Raw genomic sequence first — 19,913 nt, 5'->3', positions numbered from 1 at the left:
CTCCTTGGAGAAATGTCTGATTCTAGAAATGGGGCAGAAAAGATACAAGATGGTCCTGAAGCATCTTATCGTGCCAGGAAGCAAGGCAGTGCTTAAAAAACAAAGAAAACACCCACAGCGACGGGGGTACATTGAAGGGGTACAGAAACCAGGTGAAAGCGCTCTGACTGGCCAAAGCTAGAACAATTTGAGGAACAAAATTAAGTACTGTTGTAGTAAAAGACATACAATCCCATACATACATACCTACAATCCCATATGGTGCTAAATGACTGAAAAAATAAACAGGAAATGTGAGTTTCCCATTGCTGCTGTAACAAATGACCACACTGTTACTGGCTTATAATGACACAAATTTATCTTAGAGTTTTCAAGGTCAAAAGGCTAAATGGGGGACTCCCCTGGTGGCGCAGTGGTTAAGAATCCGCCTGCCAATGCAAGGGACACGGGTTTGAGCCCTGGTCCGGGAAGATCCCACACGCCACGGAGCAACTAAGCCCATGTGCGACAACTACTGAGCCTGCGCTCTAGAGCCCGGAGCCACAGCTTCTGAGCCCGCGTGCCGCAACTACTGAAGCCCGTGCGCCTAGAGCCCATGCTCTGCAACAAGAGAAGCCACGGCAATAAGAAGCCCGTGCACCGCAACGAAGAGTAGCCCCCGCTTGCTGCAATAGAGAAAGCCCACGCACAGCAACGAAGACCCAAAGCAGCCAAAAATAAAATAAATATATAAATAAATAAATTTATTTTAAAAAAACCTTCGGGCTTCCCTGGTGGCGCAGTGGTTGGGAGTCCGCCTGCCGATGCAGGGGACACGGGTTCGTGCCCCGGTCCGGGAAGATCCCACATGCCGCAGAGCGGCTGGGCCCGTGAGCCATGGCCGCTGAGCCTGCGCACCCGGAGCCTGTGCTCCGCAACAGGAGAGGCCACAACAGTGAGAGGCCCGCAAAAAAAAAAAAAAAAGTCCAAATGGGTCTCACTGGGCTAAACTCAAGGTGTAGTGGGATTGAGTTCCTTTAGGGGACATAGGGGAAAACTTCTCTCTTGATTTTCTTTTTTAAATTTATGGAGACCACCTGCATTCCTTGGCTCGAGGCACCCTCCTTAATCTGCAAAAAACAAAACAAACAACAACAATAAAACCCACCAAACAGTTTAGCATTTTTCAGTCTCTCTCTAACTCTGATTGTCTTCTGCCTTTACCTTGCACTCTAAAGGGCTCTTGGGATTCCATTGGGATAATCCAGGAAATTTCCTTATTTTAAGGTCAGGTGATTATCATCCTTAAGGGCATCTGCAAATTGAATTCCCTATTGCTGTGTATCATATCATATTATCAGGTTCTGGGGGTTAGGGCGTGGATCTCTTGAGGAAAGGGTGGCATGATTCTCCCTACCACTGGGGAGAGAAGACACCCCTCCCATGCAGAAGCATTCCAAATGATTTATGGAGATCCTCTCCCTCAAGGCGCTGGAGCCTGAATCTCTGCCTCTTGGGTTTGGCTGTGCAAGCTGACTGCCTTTCAGAGATTCTAAAATTCAAGGAGGAGAAAAGAGTCGCTTTATTTAAAACATCTTTATTGGAGTATAATTGCTTTACAATGGTGTGTTCCTTGCTGCTGTATAACAAAGTGAATCAGCTTTACGTATACACGTATCCCCATAACCCCTCCCTCTTGCATCTCCTTCCCACCCTCCCTCTCCCACCCCTGTAGGTGGTCACAAAGCACCGAGCAGATCTCCCTGTGCTATGCGGCTGCTTCCCACTAGCTGTCTATTTTACATTTGGTAGTGTATACATGTCAGTGCCACTCTCTCACTTCGTCCCAGCTTACCCTTCCACCTCCCCATGTCCTCAAGTCCATTCTCTACGTCTGCGTCTTTATTCCTGTCCTGCCCCTAGGTTCTTCATGACCATCTTTTTTTAGATTCCGTATGTATGTGTTAGCATACGGTATTTGTCTTTCTCTTTCTGACTTACTTCACTCTGTATGACAGACTCTGGGTCCATCTACCTCACTACAGATGGCTCAATTTCGTTTCTTTTTATGGCTGAGTAATATTCCATTGTATATATGTGCCACATCTTCTTTATCCAGTCATCTGTCCATGGACACTAAATCACAGGCAAGATCCTTTTTGACCCACCTCCTAGAGAAATGGAAATAGAAACAAAAATAAACAAATGGGACCTAATGAAACGTCAAAGCTTTTGCACAGCAAAGGAAACCATAAACAAGACGAGAAGACAACCCTCAGAATGGGAGAAAATATTTGCAAAGGAAGCCACTGACAAAGGATTAATCTCCAAAATATACAAGCAGCTCATGCAGCTCAGTATCAAAAAACGAGTCACTTTATGATGGAGAAACCTGACAGATGTGACTTTGGCCAGGTGATCAAGGTCAACATTCACAGTGATAAGTCATATTGAGAACATGCACCCTTGACATGATGCAATGAGGACACTTGACCTCCAGGCTTCCTTCCCCAAATTCACAACCCCAGTCTTGTCATGAAAAACGTCAAGGAAAAAAAAAAGCAAAAACCAATTGTGAGATATTCTACAAAACACCTGGTGAGAGCTCTTCAAAAGTGTCCAGGTCAGAAGAAACAAGAAAAGCCTGAAGCTGTCATAGCCAGGAAGAATCTAAGGAGACATAATGACTAAAATAGAATGTAGGGTCCTGTGACAGAAAAAAAATAATAAAGGATATTTGGTAAAAATGAAGGAAACCTCAATAAAGTATGGACTTCAGTTAATTATAATATTTCAGTATTGGCTCACTCATTATCACACATGGACCAGATGTTAATAAGAGAGGTATGAGGTATATGGCAGCTTTCTCTACTGTCTTTACAATCTTTCTTGACATGTGAAACTCCCCTAAAATCTAAGTTTATGAGAAAAAAAAAAAAGAAAGCAAAAAGTGCAGATCACAGACCTTCGTCTGTAATTCCCAAGGACGCTTTGAGCATCCCAATGTACGATATCCATGAAAATACTTTGAAAATATCTTGCATTTAAAATCCAAATGGGATTTTGCTTAAAAAAACATCTTGCCTTCCATGTCATCAGCCTTGAGTCATATAGAAAACAAGTGATTATGATTCGCTTAACGCTAACACAGCACTGTGTTGGCGCCTCCCTGATCAGGGTCTTCCTCTGCTAAGTGGTTTTGGTTGCACAGGAAAGAGTCTATATACACCTGCCATCCTTGGGGACTGTGGGGCATATAAGTGACACGCCCATGTAATTGTCACGCAAGACATAGTGTCCTCAGGGACACCCACGAAACATTGCTGGAACACATGGATCGAGGGGTGGTTTCCTCCTGTGGAGTAGACCCTGGGGTGTCATACACCTGCCATACAGCTGCTGCCACTTGCACTGGGTGTTCTGAGGTTTTCAAAGTTAGACAGTGAGTCCCAGGAGGGAGATTTAGATGGTTCACAGCCTCAGAATCTAGTAAGAGAATCTGGGAGGCAGAAACATGCAGTAATACTTGGGGGGCCATTAAAACAACACCACCTGGCACTCACATGAGCCAGCGCTTACGAATCGCTGGCTGTGCGCAAGGCAGCGTTCACATCTTACTAGGGAACCGGTAGATTCTTAGGCAAGGTATTCCTGGTTAAGTGATTCTTTTTTTTCTTCTTTTTTTTTTTTTTAAGTTTTTATTTATTTATTTATTTTTTTAAGTTTTTTTTTTTTTTTTTAAGTGATTCTTTTAAGCTCCCCCTTCAGAAAGTTCCTGACGATTGGAGTAAAGGAAAGAGTATAATGCTTTCCTAGTCTTCATTATTTTAGGGTGTAATCCTGGTAGTGTTTTGCTTAGTCACCATAAATATTTGGGTACTTCATATTCTGTGTTGATGTTCCCATCATCAACATCAATCATCAAAAAAAATCAACAAAAATCATCAATTTTTATTCCACTCTAGTCACACGGTAGTTAGTACCAAGTACAGGAATGTTAATTTTCTATAACACAGAAACAAAATTAGGGTGTTCATAGGAAAAGGAGGCATGTACTTTTAAGGGAAAACCGTCACATTGGCTTTGGTTTACAAATACCAAGCATGCTGGGGAACCAGACACATTTCTGATCTAAAACGACCTCTTTGATGGAGGTGTATGTTGGGGTGTGAGGAGGCTGTGTGCCAGTCTGCGTGTACACATGGCTGAGTGTGTGTGTGTGTGTGTGTGTGTGTGTGTGTGTGTGTGTGTGTGTGTGTGAATGTGAATGAGTGCTCTGGTGGTACAGTGGCAAAGAATCCTCCTGCCATCGCAGGGGACATGGGTTCGAGCCCTGGTCCAGGAAGGTCCCACATGCTGCAGAGCAACTAAGGCCATGTGCCACAACTACTGAGCCCACGTGCCACAACTACTGAAGCCCGTGCACCTAGAGCCCGTGCTCCACAGGAGAAGCCACCGCAATGAGAAACCCGCGCACCGCAACAAAGAGTAGCCCCCGCTCGCCGCAACTAGAGAAAGCCCGCGTGCAGCTGTGAAGACCCAACGCAGCCAAAAAAAAAAAGAAAAAGAAAAGGGTTGAGAGTCATTTCCCTTAAGTTTGTTTTCTGGTTGACATCTCTGTTGTTTATATCAGTACATCCTTTAGTTTCTAACTGAGCAGAACAAGGGACAGCTCTATGGTGGCCAGTCAGCTAAGTTCAAAAGTGGATGAAGTGGCCGTAGTCCTTATCTGAAGTAATAACGATCATACATTCCAGACTCCTCAGTGACTTTGTGATTCTTAAAAATGTATATATTTCTTGGGGCCTTTAACTGGGGTCATATCATTTGCATCTTCTGGCTCCACAGGGTCAAGCATTGAAGAGTGGGATGATTTTGTACAAATCTAGACTTCATTTGATTCTGAGGACATGATTGCCTGCTAGGTCCCCATGTTAGACGCAGAGTCAAGGAAAGCCAAAGACAGCTTGAGTGATTTGCCTGGTCAAGATAGACAAGCCACTTTTGAGGCAGACAGTTTATTCTTTTCTTTTATTTATTTATTTTGTTGAAGTATAGCTGATTTACAACGTTGTGTCAGTTTCATGCATATAGCGAAGTGATTCAGTTATACGTACTTATGTATCTATCTTTTTCAGTTCATTCTTTTACCTAGATAGAAAAAGGAGAATAAGCTGAAGGTTCCAGTTCCTCATAATTCTTGCCCTCCACACCAAAAACTCACATAGAGCTTTCACCCATTATCAGTGGTGTGTGTTCTGGCTACATAAAGAAGCTTTTGATCACAGTTAACACTAGGAAAACCACTGAAAATCTTCCAGACTCTCTTGACAAGAATGTGTGTGTGTATTCTCTCTCTTTCTCTTTCTCTCTCTCTCTCTCTCTCTCTCTCACACACACACACACACACAGGTTTATTGTTTGTTTTTTTTTAGTACAACTATATTTCAAGAGGTGTCTCAGGGCAAACCAAAGCCAATTTCATTTTCAATACGCGTTTTCTGAATAAAGATGCATAAAAAACGTCAAGCATAATTCAATACTGAATTAGTTCCAGTTTTAAATAACATTGTCATTTAATCTCAAACTCACAGAGACTGTTAGGGGGAATACATTCTATCAGGTGAAAGTGCTAATAAACTTGGGGGAGATTGATGTAAATCTAATTGCATCTGTCTATCATTCCTGTGAGCAGAAATATTTCAGTAGCACAGTTCATAACAAAAACTGCTTATGGGGGCTTCCCTGGTGGCGCAGTGGTTGGGAATCAGCCTGCCAATGCAGGGCACACAGGCTCGAGCCCTGATCCAGGAAGATCCCACATGCCGCGGAGCAACTAAGCCCGTGCGCCACAAGTACTGAGCCCACGTGCCACAACTACTGAAGCCCGCGCTCCTACAGCCCGTGCTCTGCAGCAAGAGAAGCCACCCCAATGAGAAGCCCGTGCACCACAACGAAGACCCAGTGCAGCCAAAAAAAAAAAAAAAAAAGCTTATGGAAGTCTGTGCAGTGCCCTGAGATTTTAATAAGAAGCATAGACATATATCAAACACCTATAAAGTTTTAGATTTATTTTGATTCCTACCAGGCAAAGTGTGAAATCAGTGCCTCCTAATTCCAGCTAAACAAGAAAGGAAAATTATTCTTCATATTTTTCTCCGTCTGCTTCCAAAGCCAGTCAGAGAGAAAGAAAACATACCCCACCCAAAAAAAGAACCCACTGCTCTTACTTCCCGTTATTGCAGGGAGGCATTTTGCAGTGCCAGAATGTTAGAAAGAATTAGACCTATTTTTACTGTGATCACAAAAATGCGCCTTTAATTTTCCCGCAATGACAATCCAAGGTAAATTACGTGGCAGAATTCTCTTTTTCCTTTTCTTCTTTTAAAGTATAGTTGATTTACAATATTGTGTTAGTTTCAGGTGTACAGAAAAGTGATTCAGATATAGTATATGTATAAAAACATCTATATTTTTTAGATGATTTTCTATTATAGGTTATTACAGGATATTGAATATAGTTCCCTGTGTTATAAAGTAAATCCTTGTTGCTTTTCTGTTTTATGTATAGCAGCTTGTATCTGTTGGTCCCGTACTCCTAGTTTATCCCTATCCCCTTCTCCCTTTGGTTACCATAAGTTTGTTTTCTGTGTCTGTGAGTCTGTTTCTGTTCGGCATACAGATTCACTTGTAGTAGTTTTTAGATTCCACATATAAATGATAGTATATAATATTTGTCTTTCTCTGACTTCACTTAGTATGGCAGTCTCTTGGTCTATCCATGTTGCTGGAAATGGTGTTATTTTCTTCTTTTTTATGGCTGAGTAATATTCCATTGTATACATGTACTACATTTTCTTTATCCATTCCTCTGTTGATGGACAGTTAGGTTGCTTCCATGTCCTGGCTATTGTAAATAGAGCTGCCTTGAACACTGGGGGGCATGTATCTTTTCGAATTAGAGTTTTCTACAGATATTTGCCCAGGAGTGGGGTTGCTGGATCATATGGTAACTCTACGGTTAGTTTGTTGAGGAACTTCCAGACAGTTTTCCATAGTGTCTGCACCAATTTCCATTCCCACCAACAGTGCAGGAGAGTTCCCTTTTCTCCACACCCTCTCCAGCATTTATTGTTTGTAGACATTTGGTCATGGCCATTCTGATTGGTGTGTGGTGATACCTCACTGTAGTTTTGATTTGTGTTTTTCTAATAATTAGTGATGTTGAGCATCTTTTCATGTGCCTATTGTCTATTTGTATTTCTAGAAAGATTCTTCTTAAATAAATATTTGCTTTGTGTTGCCTGATGCAGATTTTCCCGAGTAGAAAAAAGCCCTTGTTTCTTTTTCAGAGCATCTGTTGGCCATCTGTATGTCTTCTTTGGAGAAAAGTGTATTTAGGTCTTCTGCCCATTTTTCCATTGGGTGTTTTGGTTTTTTGTTATTGAGTTGTATGAGCTGTTTGTATACCAAATCTCAGCTTTTTAAATCATCCTTTATTTCGTGCATGGTGCTTTGGGTTGGAAATCTTGAGTGTCCTCAGCTGGGAGGTTCTTGTGTCTGGGATCAGCTTGCAAGTCACAGGTGCCCACTGGGCAAGGTCTTTCTCAACAAGGATGCTCATCTGTGCTTGACTGACACACGTGGACTATGAACTCCACAGGTATGGGGACCTTGGGGTCCCAGGCTTGGAACTGGTCCATCATCATTTTTTTTCTGTTGGGAAAACAAATCATAAAACCTTTCAAGATCCAAATGGTGGGAACACAAACTCACAAAATCACAGGGAGGATTGTAAAATTGGGGAACTTTTGCCAATCAACTACATCCTATAACTCAGTGATTCTATATCTCTTTATATATTCTGGGGCAGAGATCTTCAAATTCAGAGATAGCTTTCTGAACTTTTTTTTTTCAAAGTATAACTCTGCTGCTGACTTTCGGGCAATAAATTTCCATATACTCCCCTGGTACGTGTTGTTTTTTCTAAGGCTTTCTGGTCACCAAAACCCTTCCCCCACGTTATGAAAGAGTGGCCTTCAGGGCTGATCACAAACGTGACCTTCCTGCATTGCCATGGCATGTATAAAAAGAAAAAAGAGATAAATCATTCCAAATGCTGGTTTCAGGGAATCACTTTATTGAAGGTTCCATTAGACAAGCTTCCCAGATGTACACATATTTTTGTTAGTCACGTAACTTGGTCTTGTTTAGATATTCTGATTTCAGGGAGAAGCAAACATGAAGGAGTAGGTCAGCTATGCTGATTTCTTCAAGTGCAGAAGTTGAACTTTTCTGTAGGTGCCAAGTTTTCAAGCGGCACATACATTGGATGGACCCACAGATAAAATATTTCATGTTGTCTTTGAGATTCACTGTGCTAATTAGTGTGAACGTGGAGGTTAGAGCCTATGTTATGATTTATGTGTGGAGAGTGTGGACTGAACAAAACGCACAACCTAAAAGTTGAGAATTACGTTTTCTTTGGCAGACTTTCTGAGAACTTAAGTGTGGGACACAGCAACTCAGATAGCTCTGAGGGGCTGCCCCAGAGAGGTAGGGGAGGAGCCTGGATGTATAGGAGTTTTTGCAACAAGGACCAGGTAGTCAGAGCATCAAAAGATGACTGTTCATGAATGAAAAGCAGACATCTCAAGTTAATGGATTTAGCATTTTTCTGTGTATGGGAAGATGCAAGAGTCTGGGCTGACTGAAGTCATTCCTTTGATATCCCATTAACTGTCTTGGGCGAGTGTCCAACTTGTCTCCGTCCTGAATCCCATCTGGATGCCAGTGGCTGAGGGCCGGATGGCTGCAGCATCCTTTGTTTACTGATACGGCAGGCGACGTTCTCCATCCACAGGTGTTTATCTCTGTTACAGCCCATCATCAAGGTGTCGGGGTGACAGAAGAGGTATCCCAGTGGGTTCCTGCCCTGCTTCCCTCTCCTGGGGTCTTGAGTGCCCCTGTTCCCCTTCCCCTCCCACTCAGAGCAGCCCACCTCCTTTGCTTATAGAAAGTGAGCCCTCACCCTAGCTCACCCGTGCATGCTTACTTATTGGTACCCACCACGTCCTCAGCAAGCAAGCACCTTCCCATCATAGACAACTCCTAACCAAGAGAGTAAATGAATGAAGACATTCATCAGCCCCATCCGGAGTCATCCTGTGCAAGTCGATCTCCCATAGAAGTGACCTCCTTCAGGATGGGTGTGTCTGCCTCAGCCGCCTCTCCTCCCCTGGCCGGGGCCAGCGTACTTGAAGTGTCAGTACATGTTTGCAGGAGGAATGGGTGTACCAGTGAATACACTAATGAGGACAGCTTGAGGTGGGGCACGTCCCAGTCAGTTCATTGCTGGAGTGAGCCCAGGGTATCTTAATTGCTTGCTGGTCTCCTACCAGAATTGGTTACATGAAAGAAGTAGTCCTCTGTGGCCCAGTGACTAACTAATCCATCACATCTGTGATGGCCAAGAAAGCATTTCTCTCTCCCATACCCCAGTATACAACTTCCTCTGTATGGAAAACAATGCATTTAGCCAGACAGCCTCTTTTTAAGATGTTTCCTTGAGATAACAAGATTAAGAAGGACTTGGAATTTGCCCTTGGAAGGGACCAAAAAATAATAATAATAAATATGAGCTGATAAATACATTTTAATAGGATATCTTGCATGAAGAGCAATAATTGGAAAGGTTTTTGGGGGGTTCTGTCATTTCTTTATATTGAGTAGATAACGTGATCACATAACACCATTGGTGACTTTATTTCATGATTTGCATACTTTGATGGTGCTATAACTTAATGTATGTTAAAAAGAACATTTATAAAATTAGTTTCCTGCCTCAGAATGTTAACTGCAGCATCTAGAAGTTTTCCATAGACTTTTATTCTCTCATTGACTCTGGTTGGTCTATGTTTTCCGAATTGTCTGCAAAGGGTTCCTATTACATTTATGATACAAAGTGCTGTTTTAAATAGTTTGACTTTTGAAAATGATGTAGATAAAGCACTAAAAGGGAACATCAGAAGAACAGGTATAAAAAAACCACGGACATCCTTCAGGACTTGGGACATTGAGATCTTTTATTTATAAAATCATATTTAAATTTTAATAATGGAATATATTTGTTTGAAGTTATTTCAGTATTCCCTTTAATATTTAGAGCCATTTCCCCACTGAGGTTTGCTGGAGATGCTAACTATTAGATGTAAAGGAATATTGTTCTGGTCTTTTGGGGACCAGGAGAAAACTCATTGCCTGTCTGGACTTGGAAATGCCTTTTCAGCAGCTGCGGGGTGGGTTTACTCTGGAATAAATGACAGCAGAATCTTTTTCCCTGTGTCCTCCAACACCTGTGTTTACATAGTTCATGATTGTAACTAAACGAGATACTCAAGAGAACTCAGTTGGTTTTTAGGCCATTTAATTAGTTATAATTGAGAGAACAAATATTGCAGCAGCTTACGGAAAAAAGAACAAAAGGGTGGGAAATTCAATAAACAAAGAACATTAAAGGCGCTATCTAATTATGTTTCTGGGTTAGACTCTGCTCTATAAAATTAATTTAAAATTGTAGTGTGGCAAATAATTTCCATCAAAATCTCAGCAGGTGTTTTTTGCTTCCGTTGACAAGCTCATTGGAACGTTTGCCTGGAGTGGCAGAGCACTTAGAGAAACCAAACTATCTTGAAAAAGCAGAAGAAAGTTGGAGGACTTGCCTTTCCCTGTTTCAGAACGTACTCTAAAGCTCGGACAGTAGGGCACTCATGTGGATGGAAATATAGAAGGGGGGACTTCCCTTGGTGGTACAGTGGTTAAGACTCCAAGCTCCCAATGCAGAGGGCCCGGGTTCCATCCCTGGTCAGGGAACTAGATCCCACATGCCACAACTAACAGTTCACATGCCACAACTAAGGAGCCCGCCAGCTGCAACTAAGACCAGGTGCAACCAGATAAATAAATAAATATTAAAAAATAGAAATATAGAAGGGGATATAATTAAAGAGTCCAGAAATAAACCCTCACGTTTATATGCAATTGACTCGCAAGAGTAGTGTCCCAGCAATTCACTGAGGAAAGAGTGTCTTCAGTACGTAGTGCTGAGACAATTGAATAAAGGATGCATTTCAAACCTTCCCTCATATCATATGCCAACATTGACTCAAAATAAATGAAAGATATAAGAAGTAAAACTTTTAAACATCTAGGAAAAAACATGAAATCTTCAGGGCCTTTCACTAGGTGGAATTTCTTAGATGTGATATCAAAAACACAAGCTTTAACAAAAAACCAGTCGGTAAGTTAGACTTCATCAGAATTAAAAAATTTTGCACTTCAAAAAACACCATTGAGAAAATCAAAAGAGAAGACACAGACCGGGAGAAAAGATTTGCACATCATCTTTCTGGCAAAAGACCTGTCTCTAAAAAACGTAATTACAGTTCGAGAATAAGGAACAAAGAACCCAATTTAAAAACCGGGGAAAATATTTGAATAGACATCCCGCCAAAGAAGATAGTACAGGAGAAGATCCTTGACGTGATTAAGTCATTAGCGAAATGCAAATTAAAACCACAGTGAGGCACCGTCTGACACCTGTTAGGATGCATATAATCAAACAGATAATAACACGTCTTGGGTAGGAGGTAGAGAAAGTGAAACCTGCATATACTGCTGATGGGAATATACAGTGATGCAGCTGATTTGGAAAACAGTCTGTCAGTTTCTTAAAGTACTAAACATAAATGCGCCATGTGACATAGCAATTCCACTCCTTGATATACACCTAGGAAGATATACATCCGTAAAAAATATTGCATATAAATGTTCATAGCAGCGTTATTCATACTGGCCACCAAGTGGAAATAAGACAAATGGCGTGTCAGTCAGCAGATGAGTGGATAAACAACATGCGGTGTAGCCATACAGTAGACTATTATTCATCTGTATGAGTAATAGGAAGGAAATACTGATGCATGCTACAACACGGACGGACTTTGAAAACGTTATACTGAGTGAACGAAGCAAGACACACAAGACTACACACTGTATGAATTTATTTATGGGAAATGCACAGAAATGGCAAATCTAGACTAAGTCACTCGTTGACTGAGACTGAGGTTAGGAACGTCAAATGCCGGCAGTTGGGCACCAGCAGTCATTTTGGGGTGAAGGAAATATTCTAAAATCGGATTATGCTGATGGTTGCACAACTGCATACATTGACTAAAAAAACACTCCTTGAACTTTACACCTTGATGAGTTGATTTTATGATTGAAAATTATACCTCAGTAGAGCCCTTAAAAATCACACTTGGTTGAACAAAGGAATTTGGTAAAGAGTCAAAGAGACTACCCTGGATTACCATTTAATCAGTGATGCATCTAGGTTATACCAATTTTCAAAGCATTGTCAAATCTTCAGAACGTCTTCCTCCATCTTTGGAGGGAAGTCTCCTTGAATACTGCCTCTCCTCCTGCCCCGGGGAGAATTTCAGATTACTCAAATTTCACGCATTGATGGTGAGCCTGATGACATTGAGAATTGGGTCTTGGGAAAGAGCTCTGGCATTTAACTCACCCCAGACCTCGCAGAATGGCCTTTGTTTGCGTTTGAGCCAGTCCAGCGATCATGCGCCTGAGTTTCCAGCTGCAGCTGGGAAGACAGAAGAGTTTTTATAAGAAGAAAATCCAGAAGAAGGCAGGGATATTAGGACAGGCTCGTGGGAAAGGCAAGGTCCAGGTATGGAGTCCTAATTATAGACCTTCCCTAATGCCGACTGCTGTGGGAAGGCTGGTGCTCAGCAGAGTTGGTCAAACGTTTTTATTTTTTTTGTGTGTGGTACCCGGGCCTCTCACTGTCGTGGCCTCTCCCGTTGCGGAGCACAGGCTCCGGACGCGCAGGCTCAGCGGCCATGGCTCACGGGCCCAGCCGCTCCGCGGCATGTGGGATCTTCCCGGACCGGGGCACGAACCCGTGTCCCCTGCATCGGCAGGCCGACTCTCAACCACTGCGCCACCAGGGAAGCCCCGGTCAAACTTTTTAAAGGGACATTTTCTAGGAGGGAATCAGCTTCATCAGACAACATTTTCTCTCTCCTAATCCATTGCATGTGTTTTGACTACACCTTTATTTTTCTAGTGTCTTCTCTTTTTTAATGAAAGAGGTGACCTGTTTCTCTACAAACTTAGAAAATCTTCAAAAAGTTGAAATGTTTTTCAGAAATGAGAAGGATTTTAGTTCTGTCATCCGTGTAGCCTGTTTCTCAGAGAAGGGCATTTCTTATACGCTTCTTAACATGATTCTGCCATAAATTCAGCCCATGAGATAGCTTTGAAATCAGTTGTATATTGATAAACTCTGACCAAAACAGCCCAAAAGACAATGGAGCTAATTTGATGAGGTTTTTCGTTTTTTTTTTTTTTAGTTTCTTTTAACTTCTTTCAGCACAGTGGAATTCTTAGATGTGAATTGATTTCCATGTTAAGCTGATGACAATAATAGGCAGACACGTTTGTGTCATGGTACTTTCTAAAAGATGGGACTTGAACGTGCTGTAAGGAAAACAGGTGGTCTCCTAGAAGACTTCATTCTACTTTCAAGTAGATGACGTGAAACTGGTAGTAGGCTTGAGTTTCAAAGGGTCTTGGGCATTTCTTTTCCAAGCTCTTGTCAATGACTTTAGATTAGATTGGTAACTTGAAATTGTCTACAGTGGGAAAATTTAAATCTCAAAAATCAACAAACACGAGGGATCAGGTTTCCACCTGCCATCACTGCTTGTACTTGTTTATCCACATGAAATTGACCATAATCAACCCGTATTGAGCTATAAAACCAGCAACGTCAGATCTTGGTTTCAAAATATGTTTAAGCCCCTCTGAGGTATGTAGAACTGACGGAGGCTTTCCAGCTACAAGTGTTGTGGGTGATAGTGACTCAATTTCCTTTCCCTTAACCCATGTATCCGTGGAGGAAGGCCAAGACCATTTTAATTGATGGCCACAATTTGAGTTATCCAGAACTGCCATAGGCGTACCTGTGGGCTGTGCCTCTCTATAGAAAGAAGGCAGTTGAGCTAATTAAACACCTCAAGTGGTATTGAATGTTTTAGCTTCTTGTATCTGGAAAATAGAAAAACCAAAATGGCACACTGCATACGGAGAGCATAGGAGAGTTTTGTTTTTTACCTTTTTTCCGTTTTTTTTGGCGTGGTTAAGGGACCCTCTGTTCATTTTGCCTACATGGAAATTTCAAGGCGGTTTATGTTTCAGGTCATCCAGGTAGGTGACTTCATTTATTTATTTATTTATTTATACAAATAGCAATAACATTCAAGCAATATTTAATAAGTGTTTCAAACAGAAAAAAATTATTTATACTGTTTTATCTTGACTTCAGAAATACTTATTGAAAGTGGTAGTTTGTTTACAGTTGACAAAAGGAATAAATAACGTGCAGTATTCTGTAGCTACTGGGGATAGGTGAGTCTTCATGATTTAAATAAAGTAGCGACATTTCTGATTTTTATTATAAGTGTTGTGCTTTTAAGTTCTTATGCATGAAACTAATGTTGGTTTTAAGATATTTTGATTAAAGTTCTTTCATGTTTATTGTTTAAATGTGTTTCTTCTTACATTATGGAATTTCCTAAGCAAACTGTATCAGTGACATTTCAAAAATTTATCTAGATTATAACATGTTAAAACTAGAGGAACATTTGAATACTTCATATGCATTTCTTTATAAAATGTGGGAAACCCTTTTTAAAATAATTTTCTTTTTTTTTCAACTCACATTAGTTTTTTTTTTTTGCAGTAGTATCATTTTAACCCCCAAACTGCATTTTCACAGAGTATCTAACATTTTTTGCAAGTAACATTTTGAATTTGTTCTTCTTGACATATTTATGTTTATATGCATTTTGCATCTCCCTATTTCATGTTTTTGAAATCCAAATGTAACAGATTTCAACTTTTTGTATGACATTATTTTTTTTCTTTTACTGGGGTAGTATCTCTCTTTCTTCTGACTTTTTTGCAAACCTGTTGTTTTTGAATTCTCTTTTTTCCCTTTATTTTCCTTCTCAATATGACACCAGGAGCCAACACAAAGAAAAACGCTGATGATATAACCAGTAATGACCGTGGTGAAGATGAAGGTATTTTTTGTTTTTTTTCAAAGCTCGACCTTCGTGCATGATTTTATATCTTTCGTTCTTTTTTTTTTTCTTTTTTTCATTTCAACCTGTTTTTCCTCCCTTATCTGAAGTGAGTACACTTTTGTGTGCTTTATTTTCTTCTTGTTTGGAAACCACTGTCATTTTTAATCCCGATGACCGTGTAGATGACTGCAAATCACCTGGGAGAACATGTATAAATGTTTCTCCGTATGAAGTGAGTAACAAAATGCAATTTACAAGGAAACTCTTTTTCTTTTTCTTTTTCTTTTTCTTGGCTTGGTCACAAGAAGAGAAAGTGAAATTTTAAAACATGCATGTATGCTTTCTTTTCTTCCTTCCGAATGTTATTTTATAATTTTGTATTTTGGAGCTTTGGTCTTCATTTCTTCTGTGGACGGTGAGACACCTCAGTAGAACTTTTCAGGGGGTTGGCATTTCTGTTTTTGTTTGTTTTTAGTGTTTTTTTTTTTTTTTCAAACATACTGATTCCAAAATGGGGCATTCAAAGAATCTTCTCTGGCTCACAGTAAAATACATGAAAAAGTGTCTTAAAGAGAAGCTGTTTCTTTCAGAACTGCCTTTTATCAGCTTTAAAGAAAAAAAAAAGGGGAGATGGAACTGAAATTTTTCAAAAAGTTAGCTCTATGCATCTTTGTCTTCACACCACAGCTGCTTTAAGAACATTTTTCCCCGAAAAATGTTTAGCTGCTGTGGAGAGTCTCTTCTTGAAGGAGCTCAAATTGTTTGACAGATTATACTCCACAAGTAAAGTGATTTTTTTTTAAAGATGGAAGCTAACATGACATCTAAACCATCATTAGCACGTTGTATCCGCTTCCTTCAGCAGAATAAATGGTTTAGAAGAAAAGAAACAAAACATGTTTCAAGTCAGCCTTCGCTGGCTCTAAGGCTGTGTAGGCTGGGTGAAAACACGTTTTTCCCATCTGAGTAGCAAAATGCATGGATCTCCGTTTCTTTACCTTAAAACGTTGAAGGCCCTCGGTGGGCCTGTGGTCCTCTGGCTGAAAGGCAGTTTAAAGTGCAGTGGGGAGCTCTCCTTGCTGGGAAGCAAAACTGCCTTCAGAGTCCCTTTTCGTCACTTGCTTGGTTTTCCTGCCCTCTCGGAGTTTTTTCATGAATCAGTGGCTCTACGAGAAAAGAGGTCTTGCCTATGTTGCTTTCTCGTGCCCGCGGTTCTCTCAACACTACTGTTAGTTAATTTTTTTTTTTTAACCTGCGTTCATAGGGTTCTCCCTGCTTCTAATAACCCTCTAAGAAAGTTCTCCTGATGGCCTTGGAGTATCATACCTGCACCTGAATCAGCAGCCAGCTTCTCCTTTATGAGGCCTCAGGACACCTGTAGTTTTATCCGTATCCCTGTATAGCCAACTACGGGTGTTAGTTTGCATCTTGCTTTTTTTCTGGCTTTTCAGTGTATTATTCCCTTTTGACCGTTAGGATCTGTTTTCCCAGTGCTCACCAGTCAACCTTTATTACTGTTAACAGTAATTTTCCTTCTAGTTTTTTCCGTCTAGTTTTCCTTTAATACCGAGAAACTATGATCATTTTCTTCACTTTGCACGAATCTGGCATCTGGTTATTTCTTTCTCAGCCTCATGAGAACCTTGTTCTTTGTGTCTTGGAGGTAAGAGCCGTTAACCTAACGTGTTCTGTGAGGGAACCCCGTAAAGCAGCCCTCAAAACCTCAACTTCTTCCTTTCTCACAGTGGAGTAGCGTGCCGCCTACTGCAGAATGGTAACATAAATAAGGGCTAACACAGCAAATCAGAGTCCAGAGAGAGGGGTGGATAGTGTAAAACACCAGACCCCTGTAGGGACGGTGATTTATTTAAAAATTCCACGTAGCATATGATGAGTGAAGGATTAAAAAATGATTTTTACTTCCTATTAAAGTTTTTTTTTTTTTTTTTTTTTTTTTTTTGCGGTATGCGGGCCTCTCACTGCTGTGGCCTCTCCCGTTGTGGAGCGCAGGCTCAGCGGCCATGGCTCACGGGCCCAGCCGCTCCGCGGCATGTGGGATCTTCCCGGGCCGGGGCACGAACCCGCGTCCCCTGCATCGGCAGGCGGACTCTAACCACTGCGCCACCAGGGAAGCCCCCTATTTAAGTTTTACAGGAGAAAATAGTGTTCTGCAACAGATTAAATACCTGCAGACACAGGGCCAGCTTGACACTTTTTTCTGCACTTGACTGTGACCACTGGGTTTCTTTTGCCTTCGGGATGCCCTGTGGTGGCGCCCAGGAGCCTGTTCTGAGATCATGATCGTAATTCATTTTATACGCAGCCACCATCCAAAGGGTGGTTTCTTTCCTTAAAATTCCTTTCTGATAGTTCAAAAGCATCTCCATGAATTAGGGAAAAAAAGTTTTTATTTAAGAAAAAATGAAAATAAATGTACATGGATACATTTGGTTTTCTTCTGACATACAGATATTTAAATGACACATACATATATATGTATATGCAATACATAAATATCCAGAAATCATCAGAATCAAGATCAGGATTCTTCAGCATTCAAGGTAAAAAAGCCCAAGGAATGATTTCCACCAAACTAGTTATTTCATCACAACTTTTCAGAAAGTAGGCTCTACAAGTAGACATATGGTCTCCAAACTTCTGTTGTCACAGAACATTGCAAAATAGGCTTTTCACATCATTGTTAAATAAAATAATAATGACTCTGGGTGCTCTGGTTGCAAAGCACGATGGGAGTTTATATTCCCTGTAAAAATATGTAGCGTTGCCACACTTTCATCTTGGGGTTGGAATCTTGTGCCATTTTTATCCCAGCTCTCCTCTCTCTCTCTCTCTCTCTTTTTTTTGGTCACTTAAGTTGGGATATTACTGCAATCAGTAAATTAGAGAAAAAACACTTGCTTGGACATTTTGTTTTGTTTTTACACATTTCTGTCCTGTTGATCATTTTTAACCATTTATTTGTTTTTTGTCATCATGGGCCCTGTATTGAGAGCTTACAGTTTCATGACTAGTTTTATGTTCTCGTTGTTAAGTTGAAAATGAATCTATAAGCTCCTCTTTGACTGAAGATAGAAGTTACAGTAAAAATAAATTATCATTTTGACGTTGGTTTCACACTTACTTAGATGATAAAAATATATTTTGTAATAGATGCCCTTGTAGGGTTTGAGCACTCTTTAGGGAAGATGTATTTCTTCTCCATCCTTGCGTATTTAGTGTTGTAGACACATACAGAAACCTACACCTGCACACACGTTCCTTCCAATGCCTGCGTCATTTCTGTGAGTAGAAAATATAACAACATGGACCATTTTCCTTAGGCCATCTTACCAAGAACATACCTAATTTAAAAAGGGGCCATGCGATGGATTCCAATCTAAACTAGGAAAAGTCCCCCACGTCCTTTGCCCTTGACTTAGCATTGGTTCATCAGCATGATGTTTTATTGTGTTTCCTTACTTGGCTTTTTTTTTCCAGACATCCATGATCAGAACAGTAAGAAGCCAGTAATGGTGTACATCCATGGCGGGTCTTACATGGAGGGCACAGGCAACATGATTGACGGCAGTATTCTCGCGAGCTACGGCAATGTCATCGTGATCACAGTTAACTACCGCCTGGGGATTCTAGGTGAGTGATTCCGTCTTGCTGGTCACCGCACAGGAGGCCATGAGGAAGTTCTGCTTTCGGTCTGGGGCTCGTTGATTCTTTTGATTTGGGGCTCGTTGATAGAGTAACTGTGTTACTCTAATTCCTAGACATCTCTACTACACAGAGCTCACTTCATGCTGCAAGATATATTTGTCCCTTAACGTTCACGCAGCGCCGTCTGCTTTTTGTTGTTGTTGTTGTTTTTCAAAGTTTGCACTTTTTAATCCAGGAATTTCATTTCCTAGGATCCGCCTCAAACAAATGCAGCCTCCAAGGTGATCAGATGAACATGATCCTTTATTGAAAGCACTTTTCTTTCTGTGGGCTTAGCCGACATAACCCTGTGGAATGAACACAGTTTGGAGACGTGTCTGATAACGCATTTGGTAATAGATGATAACTTGGTAATGGTAGATAACGGCCAAAGACATTAGCTTTCTTTTGTGGTTTTGTAGGTGTGTTAATCAGTTAATCGTTTGTCGGAAAATCTTTTACTTAATTGCTTAATGCGTTGTCTGTGTCTGTTGTATCTTGAAGAGGTGCATGGCTGTTGTATTTACGTGAGATGGAATACTCCTATTTGAATTTTGTAATTTGATGGTTTTCCATTTTATGTAAATTTTATGATTTATGATGAAAGGACATTGGCCAAGTGCGTAGGAATTCAAGAGCAGCTCTCCGTTGTTTCGGTGTTAACTTCGTTTTTCCCCAACTGGGGATTGGAAAAATAAATAACATATTTTGAAGTTACTATTCCGAAGCTTACCTTCTTCTGTGGTCTAGCCTGCTCTCGGTCAGTTCATGAATAATATTCCTAGCCTGTGTAACAACGTTCGTTTTCAAGGCAAAAATGCATTGAGAGGATGCAGAAAATTGTTTACAGCAGGCTGGCTATGAGAATGAGATCTGTATGTCACAGGATGGTTATGGTAAAAGCTATGAAAAATAAAATGGACCAACGGACCTGTTTCAAATAAGAAACAGGGCTGAAATGTTTTCTCCAAAGAGGCAAGTATCACTAAGAATATTTTATTTTCAACTTGAGGTTTTACTTTTGTTTTGAGCATTGTATTTCATTCACTACTGAAAGCATTC

General features: G+C 40.8%; 1 protein-coding gene across 2 annotated transcripts in view; it reads left to right on the top strand.

Moving 5' to 3' along the window:
• Positions 1-19,913, top strand: part of LOC309978433 (neuroligin-4, X-linked) — a gene marked incomplete at both ends in the record, with an annotated part of 268,560 nt that overhangs the window by 121,118 nt on the left and 127,529 nt on the right. Inside the window, 2 exons of one of the 2 annotated variants that reach the window (XM_082864907.1) lie at positions 15,084-15,143; positions 18,645-18,797. In XM_082864907.1, coding sequence (XP_082721033.1) covers positions 15,084-15,143; positions 18,645-18,797 — 213 coding nt within the window. The remainder of the gene's footprint in view (positions 1-15,083; positions 15,144-18,644; positions 18,798-19,913) is intronic. The other variant, XM_082864908.1, reaches the window with a different exon arrangement.

This window comes from Leucopleurus acutus, assembly GCF_964270905.1.
Source record: "Leucopleurus acutus genome assembly, chromosome: X".
Lineage (NCBI taxonomy): Eukaryota > Metazoa > Chordata > Mammalia > Artiodactyla > Delphinidae > Leucopleurus > Leucopleurus acutus.
This window is presented reverse-complemented; position numbering and strand designations above follow the sequence as displayed.